The following is a 13887-nucleotide window of genomic DNA, read 5'->3' on the forward strand; positions in this document are numbered from 1 at the left end:
TCTCCCTGGATGGAATACATACGCTAGTGTGAACCAACCCTTACTTATTAGTGACAGTACCTATGGCCCCAGAACTGATTGCAGTTATAACTTTGTTCAGAACAGTGTTTGGCTAAGGCCCTTATGTTGCGGAAACACAGCTTTTTTGTTGCAGATTTTGCTGCAGTTTTTTGAGCCAAAACCAAGAATAGCTACAAAATTAATGGGAAATATATAGACAATTCTTATACTTCTGCCTTCTGCTCATTCCACTCTTGGCTTTGGCTCAAAAAACCGCAACAAAATCTGCAACAAAAAAAAGCTGTGTTTCTGCAATGCGGAGCTCAAGTCTAAATCAGTACCCCTAAGACATGGTGATTATTGGGAGTGAATGTTTGTATGAACAGTCAGATAATTGCCTGCAAAATAGAACCCTTAGACAAAACAGTCTACACATGCACCAAAGTTAACATTCAGAAGGGCCACATGGTGGCTCAGTGGTTAGCACTGCAGCCTTGCAGCGCTGTAGTCTTGGTGTTCAAATCCCGCCAAGGGCCAAAAACCATCTGCAAAGAGTTTGTATGTTCTCCCCGTGTTTGCATGGATTTCCATCCCATATTCCAAAGACATACTGATAGGGAAAAATGTACATTGTGAGCTCTTTGTGGGGCTCACAATCTACATTAAAAAAAAAAAAAAAAAAAAGTTAATATTCAGTTTACACTGTCTAATATTGGATAAGATTATTAAATCTACCCCAGTATGTGAATGGAAATACATAAGTGCCCATTCATTTCTGCTGCACATATAACTGTTGCCACAAAATATGATGGTGAAGAAAGCTGCCTGCATAAAAGTGTCCTTAAGAAATCTGTGGATGATTTGCCTATTCTTGAATTATTTGCGCACTATAAAAAAAAACATCCCCTAGCATATTATCTATCACACAGAAGTATGTGTATAGTATTTGTTTCACAAACTTGTGCACACTCTGAAAGGTTAAGGCCACAAGTAATTATGTACTAGACACTGAACAAATTACTCTCATGTGCAGATTCTTTGATTCGCTATTGTGTTACAGAAGATTGTGAATGGTGACCTTTCATCATGATAGCTGTAATATAATGTAATGACTCCATTTGCATATTCAGTGTGGTATTTTCAGCTTCACACCAGAAACGGAGCATCATTTGTGTTGTGTATACCATTCTCTGAATTGTATAATGGGGAAAATTAATTAGGCAAATGCAGCAAATAATCTCAAAATGGCATGAATTCCTTTACAGAGTGAATGTCTGTGATAATCCCTGCAACGCAGACAGGAGCCTCTTGTCATTGAAGACCTTTAATCCAATGCCTGAAGCATGAAAGTATTCCCGCGTCTAAATATAACAAGTGTGGGAATCACCAAAATCAACATTTTTTTTTTTAACGGCCATTATTTTGACAATAACCGCACTGATCAATAGCATAGTTGAATATGGCAGATGCAAAACCGTGGGAGTGATGAGTATGGGCCAGGAAGCCGAAGAGTTTGTGAACATTGCATTTTCCCCTATTGTGTACTGTAGTGAGCCATTAATAGCACTGATGACAGGATGCGCTGGGTTTTCCTTCACCATGAAATTAAGTCTTTACAGTATTAGACTTGAGAACCGATTAATGAAAATCACACAATTCTGCTGTTTTAACCATGTGACCTGCCAGGGTGAAAGTTTTTGTAGTTTTTTTTCTTCTCTCTCCATGCATTGACATGAGAGGGTTACAGGGTATTGCAATTATATTAGGTGATTTCAAAGCCCCTGCAATTTGTTCAATTGAAACATATTAGAGGGCAAATGTCTAACCTGCTCTGCCTATGTTGTTTGTGAAAGGCTCGCTTCTCCCCTGTTTACAGGAGTAATTGACTAGAAGCATAGCATGGAAAATTGTATCTCTTCAATTGAAAGGGGATTTGACACATTATTGCAAACCTTTTGCTTTCTTGCCTAGCACAGGGAGCTGAGACCAGTGTAATTTGACTAATGAAATAATCAAGGGATTTAGAAGAGGCTGCAAGTGTCTCGATATGTTTGACTTGTTAGAAACCTGTGGAGAATCAGCAAATATGATTTCTAATCCCCAGCAGAGCCATTCTTATCCTGAATAGAAAACTAACTAGGGAAATCCCACCAGGATTGGCAGGAAATGTGGCCCTTAAAAAGACACCGGAGGGGGGGGGGTCATATATAAAAAGTAGCATTTTCACATTAGTTGTCAAAAGGAATGAGGGGAAGATCATTTTTTAGACAGATTGTAAAAATGTTAGAAACGTGAACGTTATCTGACATTTATATTTTTTTCAAGAAAAATATAGTGCACACTTATGCCTTTTCTATCATTATACAGTGATGATACATAAATATTGCAGCAATGACAATATTCTACATAGATGTGCAATATTTTTAAGGACACTTTTTACATCACTAAGGCTTTATTTTTGTTACACGAGCCTCATAAAGTTTATGGAGATGCCCTGTAACTACTTTTATGTCTATGAAAGGAGCAGTAAGTCTTACTTTACAAGATGGACAGTGCTAGTAAGTTTCAAGTATTCACAAAGTCTTGTGTCTTTAAAGGTGAATGTGTGAATGGCTGCTTTGCTTTCCACATGCTTGGTGCAGGTCTCTGTTCCCTCCTCTCATCTCTCCTAGATGGTTTTTGCATGTGTTGTGTGACAGCAGGGAAAGGCAGTGGGTTGAGCTTGCCTGTTCTCCCATTGTCAGTTTGCCTTTGCTGTAGTAGGGAAAACCTGTCTGGGAGATCCTGTGTCATCTCTCTGCATGTGGACAGGAAAAGTCAGCAGCATTGCTCTGTGGGCTCCTCTCGGTGCATTCTCCTCTCATTCAGCTCCCACACACTTACTGAAGCGCAGGATTAGTTTCTTCCACCAGATCTCCTATGAAACAAATGGATCTGTAAGCTCCAGCACTGCAGCACTGGTTCATTTCTGCTCTCCACACAACAGTTGTGCCTCATTATCCAGTGCCTGCTGCCTTCTTATTCCTCTACATCTCTGAAGTTTCCAATCTTTTTGCCTGATCCTCAAGGAGAGATGAGGGGATTTCTTCTACCTAGACTGCTGCAATGAGACTGACCTAAGTCACCTGTTCTCCCGAGTTGGAAGACCCCTTGTATACCAGCAAGACTGCAGCAGGGCACTAGGCTGCATAAGGGACCTCAGACCTGACTGCTCCTCAGCATGGGCTCTTTCACTGGGATTGCATTTCTTTTCTTGGGAGTATCGATAACAACAAGGGTGAACTGTCAGAATGTCAAAAATAACGTGCCAAGGGTCAAATTATCCTACAGAGGTAAGCTAATTCCTGTCTGATCTCACTTCTTAAGCGCTACACAAGTTTATATGTCTTCACACGTGGCTGAATAAGGTGCTTTATGTAATAATGGGCATTGATGCTGCTATGAGAGTGTTATGGGGTCTCTATGAGGAGTCTGTGTGATGACCCTAGAAGTCATTGATATATATAGTATATATTACAGCATGCTTAGATCTGTAGCTTTGTGTGATTTGGTAACCAAAGAACATTAATATAATGGAGTTTATGATACTTGGGACTCATGCCAGTGTGTGCAATGTGTTACTTCATTTCTCTGGTAAACAGGACTGAAGGGAAAGCTCTTTATTTACCATCAACTCGCTGGAGATTTATCATATAAAGACCAAAACCATGTCAAATCTGGAAAGAATAAAAGTAGCTAGTGGTAATATAGGACTGTGTTGTAAAGGTGAACATGCCATAACTGGAATTGGAGTGATACTGCAGCCTGGAGAGAGGAAACATTTGCTGGCTTGCTTTCTTGCACACAATAGAACATAGGAACGTATAAGGGTCATTAAATGAGAATATGGAGAGGGAGAGAGAGCTGGAGAGGAAGGGGAGATACTGCCTGCAATGTGTGGGATTCATATAAGGAAGGCAGATTTGTTTCTGTGGCTGGATCTATCCTATAATCTAAATCCTGTGCTAGAGGAAATGTTTTATTGTGGTATCATCATGCTTTCTCAGGCATAGGAAGATATGACACAAGTGTGAAAAACACATCTGTGATACCAGAATGCTGTTTTCACACTTCATGCCAGAGAACTAACTGACTGTAGACGTTACAATCACATCTTATTTTACAATCTGTGTTATTTATGTATGTATATTTATAGATATTTAGTTGTGTTATTATTATTAGTTATTTGTATTATTAATCACAGTATTTTATAGTGTTAAAACATAACTATGACATGTATACTTTCAGTAGCAGGGAGATCTGCTGCAAGGCTCTTACAATCAAAAGTTGATACAAATGAATTGATCACAAGAAAAATCAAATAAAAAAAAAAATCTGTAAAGTGAATTATCCAAACAAAGTTGTACACTTGTCTCCCTGCACATTCTAAACGTGTTAACAAGGAGCGCCAGTAATAAAACTGTCACATATAATGAGATGAGCCTTAATTGCAAGGACTCCTTGAAGTCTCATTTTCTGCTGATTTTCAGTGCATTTCTTTACAGACTGTCACTCCCCCCCTCAATAAAACACTTCATAGTGAAAATAGGTATGAAAGCAATAAAATGGTATGCAATGAAATTCCACTTGAGGACGAGCTTACCATAATAGACAGTAAATGAGTAGGATGAACTGCCTTGTGTGAAGTGAGGATTCCTGTAACTTATTACAGGCCAGACTGAAGGCAAATTCTATTATATACCTCCTACAATTAGTTTAGGGCCCTTCTTATTGAGCTCTTAGGATTTTTTTAAGAGTCTGCAAATGGAGAAGACTCATGCAGAGTAAAAGAATACACTTTGTCCTTGTTTTCCTTTTGTTGCTCTATTGCATTGTCAATAGGCTTTTCTATCCACACGTAGGATTGTTGTATTGAAGTAAAAGCCTTGTTGCTGCTTGTAGATATTTTGTTTAGAGGGATAATAGTACTTTTTGGCTTCTCGTTGTGTTTTTTATACTAATTAGATGTCAAACATATCTGAAATGTGTAGAACGCTTGTCCCAAAGACATTTCCAGTGATTCCTGAAGGGTTAAATCTCTGCCAGACCTAATTTCCTATGGTCACTAGTTTTCAAAGGTCCATTGCAGCTCTGTCATTCCTCAGGCTGCCAAATACATGTCTGAGTGGTAAAAGTTAACATGCACACTTCGTTTTACTGAGGTGACTGAAATGAAAGAGGACTAGGAGCAAATCTTGTGGGTTAGACATTAACCATATGTTTACTTTATAAATGCTCTGCTGTATGGAAGACATGATACACACAACTTAACATGTGAGCAATGTTGGCTTATTGTAAACCGGAGCTTGGTCTTTCCATTTGGACATGCAAATGTAGGGAGATAGTAAATTTTCACTTCCAATGACATTTTTAGTTCAGTCTTTCAATTTCTAAAGCCCCGTTGACTATAGAATAGTTGTACTTTCTCCCTATAAAGATTCCATCCTGTTAAGAGACAGGACTGAGTGAGGGGTTTATTTATTAACTCTTTATTTAACAGTTTTTCGTGAATCATTGTCTTGTGGTATACTGTAAAATGTAGTCATAATTTAATGGGCAGATGGTTCTTTTTAACAGTTTTCTGGTTTATCTACTTGACTTATATAGAACTTAAGAAACATTCATTAGTTTTGTGTTAAAGCAAATCATGAATTATTTTATATTTTATTGCGTAGGGACACCTTAGTACCTTCTAATTATTTTTCTAAAAATCTATTTATATTATAAATCATATGCACATGTATAAACACTTAGTAACCAAATCACATGCACATATATAAGAGCCCTTCTCACATTATTTTAAGAAGAATAGATAACAGCAATGATGTTTCATTAGTATTTTGCAGTGGGGCTCAATTGAGTGCAATGTTTTCTGGGCATAGTTCGCAGACTGTCGTGAATTTGTTGTCAGAATTTGCACTTGCTAACATGAATGCAAGTGATTGGTGTACATTAACACAACATAAATAGGTGAACACTACTGAAAATGGTTATTTTTCTTCTAAAGTAATATTTACAAACAGAATATTTATTCTGTTATTTATAAAACAATTAGTGTTTTGTTTTGTTATTGGTTGCATTACATAGCGCATTACAGTGATGAACAACATACATTAGTTGTGTATGTCATGATTGGAGAAAAACTTTGATGTTTTATACAAAAGAGGCAGTTGGTGCACTGGGGACCGGCCTTCATCTCCCTGGGGGGCTGTTGTTGCAAAGCAGACCCCTACCATCTCCTGCCTGTGCTACCTTCTGCAATTAGAGTGGATCCTCCCACTGATATAACATCACCCATCCTACTTGAGCAGCAGTAGCAGTGCTCCTAGGACTGAAGGCCTGCCTGAGTGTACCAACTGCCTTATTACGTTACATACATAGCAAAAGATATGTTGTTTATCACTATAATATACCAGTAATGTGGTGGTGACAGTTGAACATGCTTAGCGGAGGTGATACACCTTTTTTTAGTAGCTCTTTTAGAAAAGATCATCTGATTGTATGGTCCACCACCAATGGAAAAGCAGGTGCAGTGTACATTACACATTGGGCAGCTTGGTGGCTCAGTGGTTAGCAGTGTTGCCTTGCAACATAGGTCTGGGTTTCATCTGGGTACTTCAGTTTCCTTCCATGCTCCAAAGACACTGATACGGAATTTACATTGCAAGCCCTATATGGGATAATGACTGACAATTTCTGTAAAGCACTGAGGAATATGTTGGCATTATATAAGAAAAATTATAGTATAGGATAGAAGAACAGTGTCAAACACTACTGTATATAGTGGCTTTACCTGGTTACTCTCTCCCATTCATGTAAATGTCACTGAGCTGTACTATTAAACAAAAAACTTGAAAGTCTTCAGTAGTTGATACCTTTTTTAATGGCTAACTAATAATGATGGTAGATTACAACTTTTCGAAGCTCTCGGCTTCATCTTCAGGTTTTTAGATATACCTGAAGAAGAAGCCGAGAGCTTCGAAACGTTGTAATCTACCATCATTATTAGTTAGCCATTAAACAAGGTATCAACTACTGAAGACTCTCAAGTTTGTTTTGATTTTTTATATTTCCTACCCACTGGCTAACACGGTACAAAGACAAACGTTTTTCTTATACTGTACTCTTAAGGCATAGCCACAATATGGTGTACGGCACTGCCTATCCAGTTGGTATACTGTAAGCTGAGCTATCTCTAATTCTTTTGCAGGTTCTGTAAACATTTAATGTTATATAGGCACCTCTATTATCATTCTATTTATGGTCTATCATAAAGATATGTCAATAATAGTCAATTTTCTGGAAAATCCTTATAAAGGGTACAAAAGTTGAAATATGTGTAGGGTCTTGCTGTAGAAGCCAGTTCTATGATTGTATAAGTTATGTTCTGTCAGCTTTTCTGCTGCTAATAGCCTCATTATAACTGCATCACAGTTTGCATTTCTGTCTTAGGAAGGGGGCATGTAATACATAGAGCAGTCTGCCCTTCCTACCCTATTCATTATCACTAGTACTGGCTTGTTTACATGTAATTTTGCCAGAAGTAACACTAGCAAACAAATATTTGAGAACAGCCCAAGTGAACACACTATAGGAGATCCAGGGATGCTGGACTCTAAATCAGGTTACAGCAGGTAAATAGATCCCTGACCCAGAAAAAGGGAGATCTAAGCACAATCCTGAAAGCTGCTTGCTGTCTATGACTAACATCATATCCGCAATAACACAAACAGCTAGTCAGAAGTATATAGACTCTCCTACATCTTCTGTGAGATTGCATAATCCTCTAAGGGCAATGTATAGGCAGAGAAAGCTGTGTGAAGCTATTTAGAGAAGAGAGACCTACCCTTCTCGGTGTTATATTGAGCTTGGTGGTTTCTAATGATGGAACGTCCAAGTAACAGGGCGTAAATGGCAAATTAGAAAGAAGGGAGACATGTAGGGCAGTAACATTATAGAGGTTTTCAGGCAGAAAACAGCCACATTTTTAAATAGTGCATTATAGTTTGGTCCAGAGTCAATCATGTTCTGTTAAATGAGACAAAGCTGTCTAAAAAGTTAGTGAACATTTAAAGAAACTTCACATTTGTACAAAATAATAATCTAGTTTATTTAAGACATCTGCTACTTGGTGTGTTAAAGAGGTTGTCCAGAATTAGAAAAACATGGCTGCTTTCTTCCAGAATCAATGTCACACCTGTCTATTAGCTGTGTCTGGTATTGCAGCTTCATTTCATTGGAGCCGAGCTGTAATATCACAGAAAAACCAGTACACAGGTGTGGCACAATTTTTCTAAACTTTGATGTGTAGCAAATAATGTAGAAAATGAAGGATATCATTATTTAAAATCATATAAAATTTTTGTTCTCACTTTATAGTTTTTATTAAACAACCTCTATAGCTTCTAGAACTGCAAATGGATATAAGTACGCTTGCCATAGTATGTAATCCAATTCACTAATACACTCCAGATTGCATAGTGGTTTATCCTCTCCCAGCTCTTTGACAGGATAAGTAATCTAAATTCTTCTGTACCATCAACCTCAGGAATTGTCACAAATGAATCAGACTTGAGCAAGTTATGATTTGGTAAAAGTCTGGGCTCCCTGACCATTATGGAAAGACCCAAAAGAGGGCCATAGATGGACCTATAGTCTTTCTAGTTGCTGTATTGCTTAATCTACAAGGAAATGTGCCTGCACTACAGTTGGGTGAACCTCCCAAGATTCATTTAATTTTGGGTTTGGGTCTTGACTTTGACATCATTTGCATAGTCACCACTGATGCCTTTAATTACAAGCCTCAGCGGCGACCTGGGTCAAGTGATGTCACCAGGAGTGCACAGAACGCCGTGAGAAGGTGAGTATAAATGCTTTTTATTTATTTTTTCCTGAAAAGACTCCATGTCACAGTTCCCATTTTAGTTAATCCAAAACAAATTGCCGATTGTTTGGTTTCATTAAAAACCAAACAATTTGGAATATTCAAGACAAACCTGGCTCAAAAAGGAATTGGTTCGCCCATCTCTAGCCTCCACCCATTCTGACATTATCACTGATGCAATTAAAGCTGATCTAATGGCATAATTATAGTGTGTGCAGAGGAAGAAGTCACCCCTGTGCCATTCTACCTGAGCCCCACTGGCACATAAGGTACCAATATCATAAGGAGCACCTGCTAGGTGGGAGACTCTATTACAGATTGTACAGTATGGCCTAGAAGTGTTAAATTCTGCTTCTAGCTAAACATTGTGGTGTCATACTGATAGTCTGCTGTTTTTGCATAGACAGCTTAAGGTATGGTATTGGAATGTCTTGAAGCAACATATGGTGAACCTTTGTGTCTTAGCCATATTATCTCTCACTTATTTGAGATTGAAATAAGGCAATGCTCTGGCATTGAGATGTTAAGCTGCTAGGGCACAACATATATATCTTGTTGCTGTCTAGCCTAGCCCTGTATAATTCTCTAAAATAAATATATGACTATGTCAAAAAGACAGAAGAATCATTCATAATAAAATGAAGAAACTTTCTTAAGCAACCATGTAAAATTGGTTACATTTATGACAAGACAAATAAATAAGACAAAGGGGACCAGTACTCCACAAGTTGTTGCTGGTGGTGATAGTGATAATTTAGCAAAATATAAACACAGGGTAAGATGGCAATGTTTTGGATAAATCAAATACCAATGCTGATATGATGTACAGAGCCAATGAAGGCCATTAAAGAGTAACAGCAAGGATGGTATGATAAACCAGTGTACATCACATATTAGCCAAACCCCATAGCAATAGATTTATAGTAACATGGCCACCTACCAGCTAACAAACGCGCCCCGACGCGCGTTTCGCCGTATAGCTTCGTCAGGGGGACACTAACTCGTGTGCATTGTGGGGTTATATAAAGGGAACATATACATATTATAAATATTAATATAATTTATACATATAATACATATTGTGTGTGTGTATATATATATATATATATATATATATATATATATATATATATGTATATCTCTAGAATAAATGTAAAATAGCTAATGTTTTATATAACTCTTTAACTGTATAATATATTGTACTTTAGCACCATATTAACCGTAAATCTTTTTGGCAGTGACTTTTCATAAATGTACAGTACAGAGTTGTTTTTAAGAAAGCGATTGTCACATAAGAGACTGTACATACTTTGACATGTAACCAGCTACTTAACCTTACAATTTGTTTTGAATCTGTTGAGACTGTCAATGTTTGAGATACAAAATGGATTGATGCCAATTACATTGCCTAAACAATTTGCATATACACAGCCTTGATGTACAGAGGTGTATACAAAATACCATTTCATTCCATAATGCATTTTTAGATTTCTATTTAAAGGAATTCTGTATGATTTTTTTTTCTTTTATGTAGATTATGTATATAGATTAGATTATGTATATTATACCCCAAATAGGGCTCACAATGTACATTTTTCCCCATAAGTATGTCTTTGGCGTATGGGAGGAAATCTATTAAAACACGGGGAGAACATACAAACTCCTTGCAGATGTTGTCCTTGGCAGTATTTGAACCCAGGACTCCAGCGCTGCAAGGCTGCAGTGCTAAACACTGAGCCAGCATGCTACCGTGTGAGGGTTAGTAAAGGGGGCATTGCTGCCTAAGAAGTCTCTTTGATTTGTGATGTAAATTAGGAAACATGGACCCTATAGTAAGCTTTTGACTGGGGCTCCCCACACGGTGTAATGCCCTCTTTACTACCCACACACGGTACAAAACCCTGTTTACTAACCCTCACACGGTATAACCTTTTAATGATCCTTTAACATGGTATATTGCCCTTTTATTGACCGCCATGCAATATGTTGCCTCTTTTATTGGACCCGTACAATATACTGTCCCTATTACAGCCCCTCATACAGTAAGGGATGTGTTCGAGGCCCTAAGTAAGATGGTGGCCTGGAACAAGTGCCTTTACTATATGGGGGCCTGCAACAGGGGCCCTTAGTGTATGTAGATCTCTAATGGAGGATCTATTTTAAAGTAAAATATTTCTGCGTTTTTATAGGTTGAGTCATGTTTATATACAGCCACAAAACTCACTTGTGAAACTGGAAGGCCTTGTGATTGATGTAAAGCTGTTTATATAGCCGCTACTGGTTTCAACCTAATTGGTGTACAAGTATAACCACAACAGGGATTTCTCTTTTACTTTATATGGTTAAAGTGCTCTCTTTCAAGAGTGCTGAAGAGTTTGTGGGTGTATATGAGCTCCACTGTCACAAAAGGGAGGAATCAGATGGACTCCACATGGAGATGGAAGAAGTTCATTACCACCTCTGCTTTGCTAATTGCTAAATACAATAGGTGCTAATGTTGCTTGCTGTATTATCACATGAATAGTATTATACCCACAGATCCTAGCAAAGACAAGTCCCAATCCATGAGCGACATACTGATCGGCACTCCTGTATAATTATATAATTAATAACCCTGCCTGAAGCAATCTAAATGGAGAATGAACGATGGCTACTGTGAATGTACCCCCCCCCCCCCCATGGCTTGCATTATTAGCGGCACATCCCGGATAATACAGAGTGATGTGCTGCCTATAATCTACGTCTTTTATCCCACATTAAAATATTGAATAAGTCGACCAGCGAGTGTTTACTTGTTGATCAGCTAATCAGAAGTAATATAAGACTTGGCTTTTATGGGCTAAAAGTGTTTTCTTAGGAGTGCTTGTTGTCAATATTAGCCCTGAATATCTAATAGGACCATGTCATATAACCACAGGTGACCTGTATGTGTTAGATCTGCTGGCAGACCCAAATCAGCCCTAAACTGATGTCATGCTATATATTGTGGTTATATACATAAATCACAGAAATGAATCATTCGTAGACAAAACATCTATTTCCTATAGTTTTATGGGCTTGTCTGATATCATTACATACAATTTTACTCTATCTTTTCTCATTGCGTGTTGTATTTGTCAGTTACATTACATATAATATGAATTATTGTTCATTTGATTTCCAAGGATTTGTAACAGCAGACTCTCACTTAGTGCAGAGTTCTTCTCTTCAGTATCACTTGACTGGACTTAAAGCTAGAGAATATGAAACCAACATGGAGTAACTTGAAACTACATTTCTTATGGCTGCATTTTCAGGCCTTTATCTCTGATCCTTTAAGAGCAGGGGTCTAAACATGGAATTCCTTTATCAGCAGCTACTTTTCTTGCCACTTGACATAGATGAGGTGAAATACAGGTACTGTTTCTTCATTTTGCCCCTGGCTGTGTTCATCTTTGTTCATCGGCTATCTTTTTTTCTTTCCCAAGTGGCATAAAACTTTAGGTCCTTAAATCAAGTATGTAGGGTCATAAAAAATTTCATTTTAAAATCTCCTATTACCATGGTGATACTCGAGACTTATGTGCTCCTTTTTTATTGTCCAGATAGGGGATAATCATATACATTAGGGAGAGTGTGTGCCTACATAGGCGTACGGAGACTTACAAGTCATTCCTACTCCGCTAGGGATTCTGGGTAAAAAATATGCAAATCTATTCTCCAGGATGTAATTAGAAGAACAGTGCCCCTGTATGCTGCCCTCTAGGGGAAGCCCCCTTAACATCATGCATGACTCCGTTAATAAGCCTACTGACATGATGCGGGGTTTATCGCCAAACTAGTATTTCTATTCCAAAAGGAACAAATTCCCAGCTATGGACAGCACTGTTTCGGTCTTTTGAACCTTGTCAGCGCAGGGATACTAGTTTGGCAGAGTGAGAGACTATAGACCAGGGTCAGGGAATAATCATACACATTAGGGAGAGTGTGTGTCTACATAGGCATATGGAGACTTACAAGTCATTCTTGCTCCGCTAGGGATGCTGGGTAAAAAATATGCAAATCTATTCTTCAGGATGTAATTAGGAGAACAGTGCCTCTGTATGCTGCCCTCTAGGGGCAGTCCCTTAACATCATTAACATCCTGGAGAATAGATTTGCATATTTTTTACCCTATTGTCCAGATAAGAAAAAAGAATTACAAGTATATTTCCCACAGTTCACAGAACCATCAAGGGGGTTGGGGGAGTGAGTTGGGGGTAGGAAATGTAATATGGGCTGGAAAGGAAAAAGAGGGTCAAGGTAAGGGACATAGACAAAAAATATAGGTATGTTATTGCTTAGGATATACATCTGTAGGTTGAAGGCTGTATCGCAAAAAGATGCTTCTTAGTTTTTAAATATATGTTTGACATTTGAGCATAGAAGTTGTCTGATACTAAGGGGAGGTGTAACTGCGTGAACAACTTTGAAATTAAAAATAAATAAAAAGATCAAAAAGAATAAACTTTGTGCATACTAGGTGTCGGTATACCACTCAGATCATTAGATCTCATACCTGGGTAGTTTGTCTTCATGGATGCTCACAATTTGCGAAAATTGGCAATTTTTTTTATTTTCAATATTGTTTTTAAAAAGGAAAGGATGTGGTTTTCCAACTCATGGTTATTGCCCATTTAGCCCATGATGATATTATGTGTGAAATTACTCCGTGTTACTTGGGAGAAGTAAAAAGGTCTGCCTTTAGTAGGGCTATCCATGGATTTAAGTAGAAAGGAGATACGACCAGCATCTACCAGGAAGGATCAATGATGATTCAGGAGTAAATATAAAATATAGCTTTTATTTGCTTCATCATAAAAAGTTACAAAGTAACTGATGCAGTAGACTGGTTACATTCCAAAGGCATTTACGTAGGATTCCATGGATTTAAGTAGGTTGAGAGATGTAATTTTTAGTTTGTGGCGTTCGACCCATTGCAGTGT

The 13887-nt window shown here is 38.0% G+C and overlaps 1 protein-coding gene across 1 annotated transcript in view; it reads left to right on the forward strand.

Moving 5' to 3' along the window:
- Positions 1-2762: 2762 nt before the first annotated feature.
- SEMA3A (semaphorin 3A) overlaps positions 2763-13887 on the forward strand; it is a 201565-nt gene continuing 190440 nt past the window's right edge. Inside the window, exon 1 of the mRNA XM_075274048.1 lies at positions 2763-3332. Coding sequence (XP_075130149.1) covers positions 3221-3332 — 112 coding nt within the window. The 5' untranslated portion in view covers positions 2763-3220. The remainder of the gene's footprint in view (positions 3333-13887) is intronic.

The sequence above is a fragment of the Leptodactylus fuscus genome, chromosome 5 (assembly GCF_031893055.1).
Source record: "Leptodactylus fuscus isolate aLepFus1 chromosome 5, aLepFus1.hap2, whole genome shotgun sequence".
Classification (NCBI taxonomy): domain Eukaryota; kingdom Metazoa; phylum Chordata; class Amphibia; order Anura; family Leptodactylidae; genus Leptodactylus; species Leptodactylus fuscus.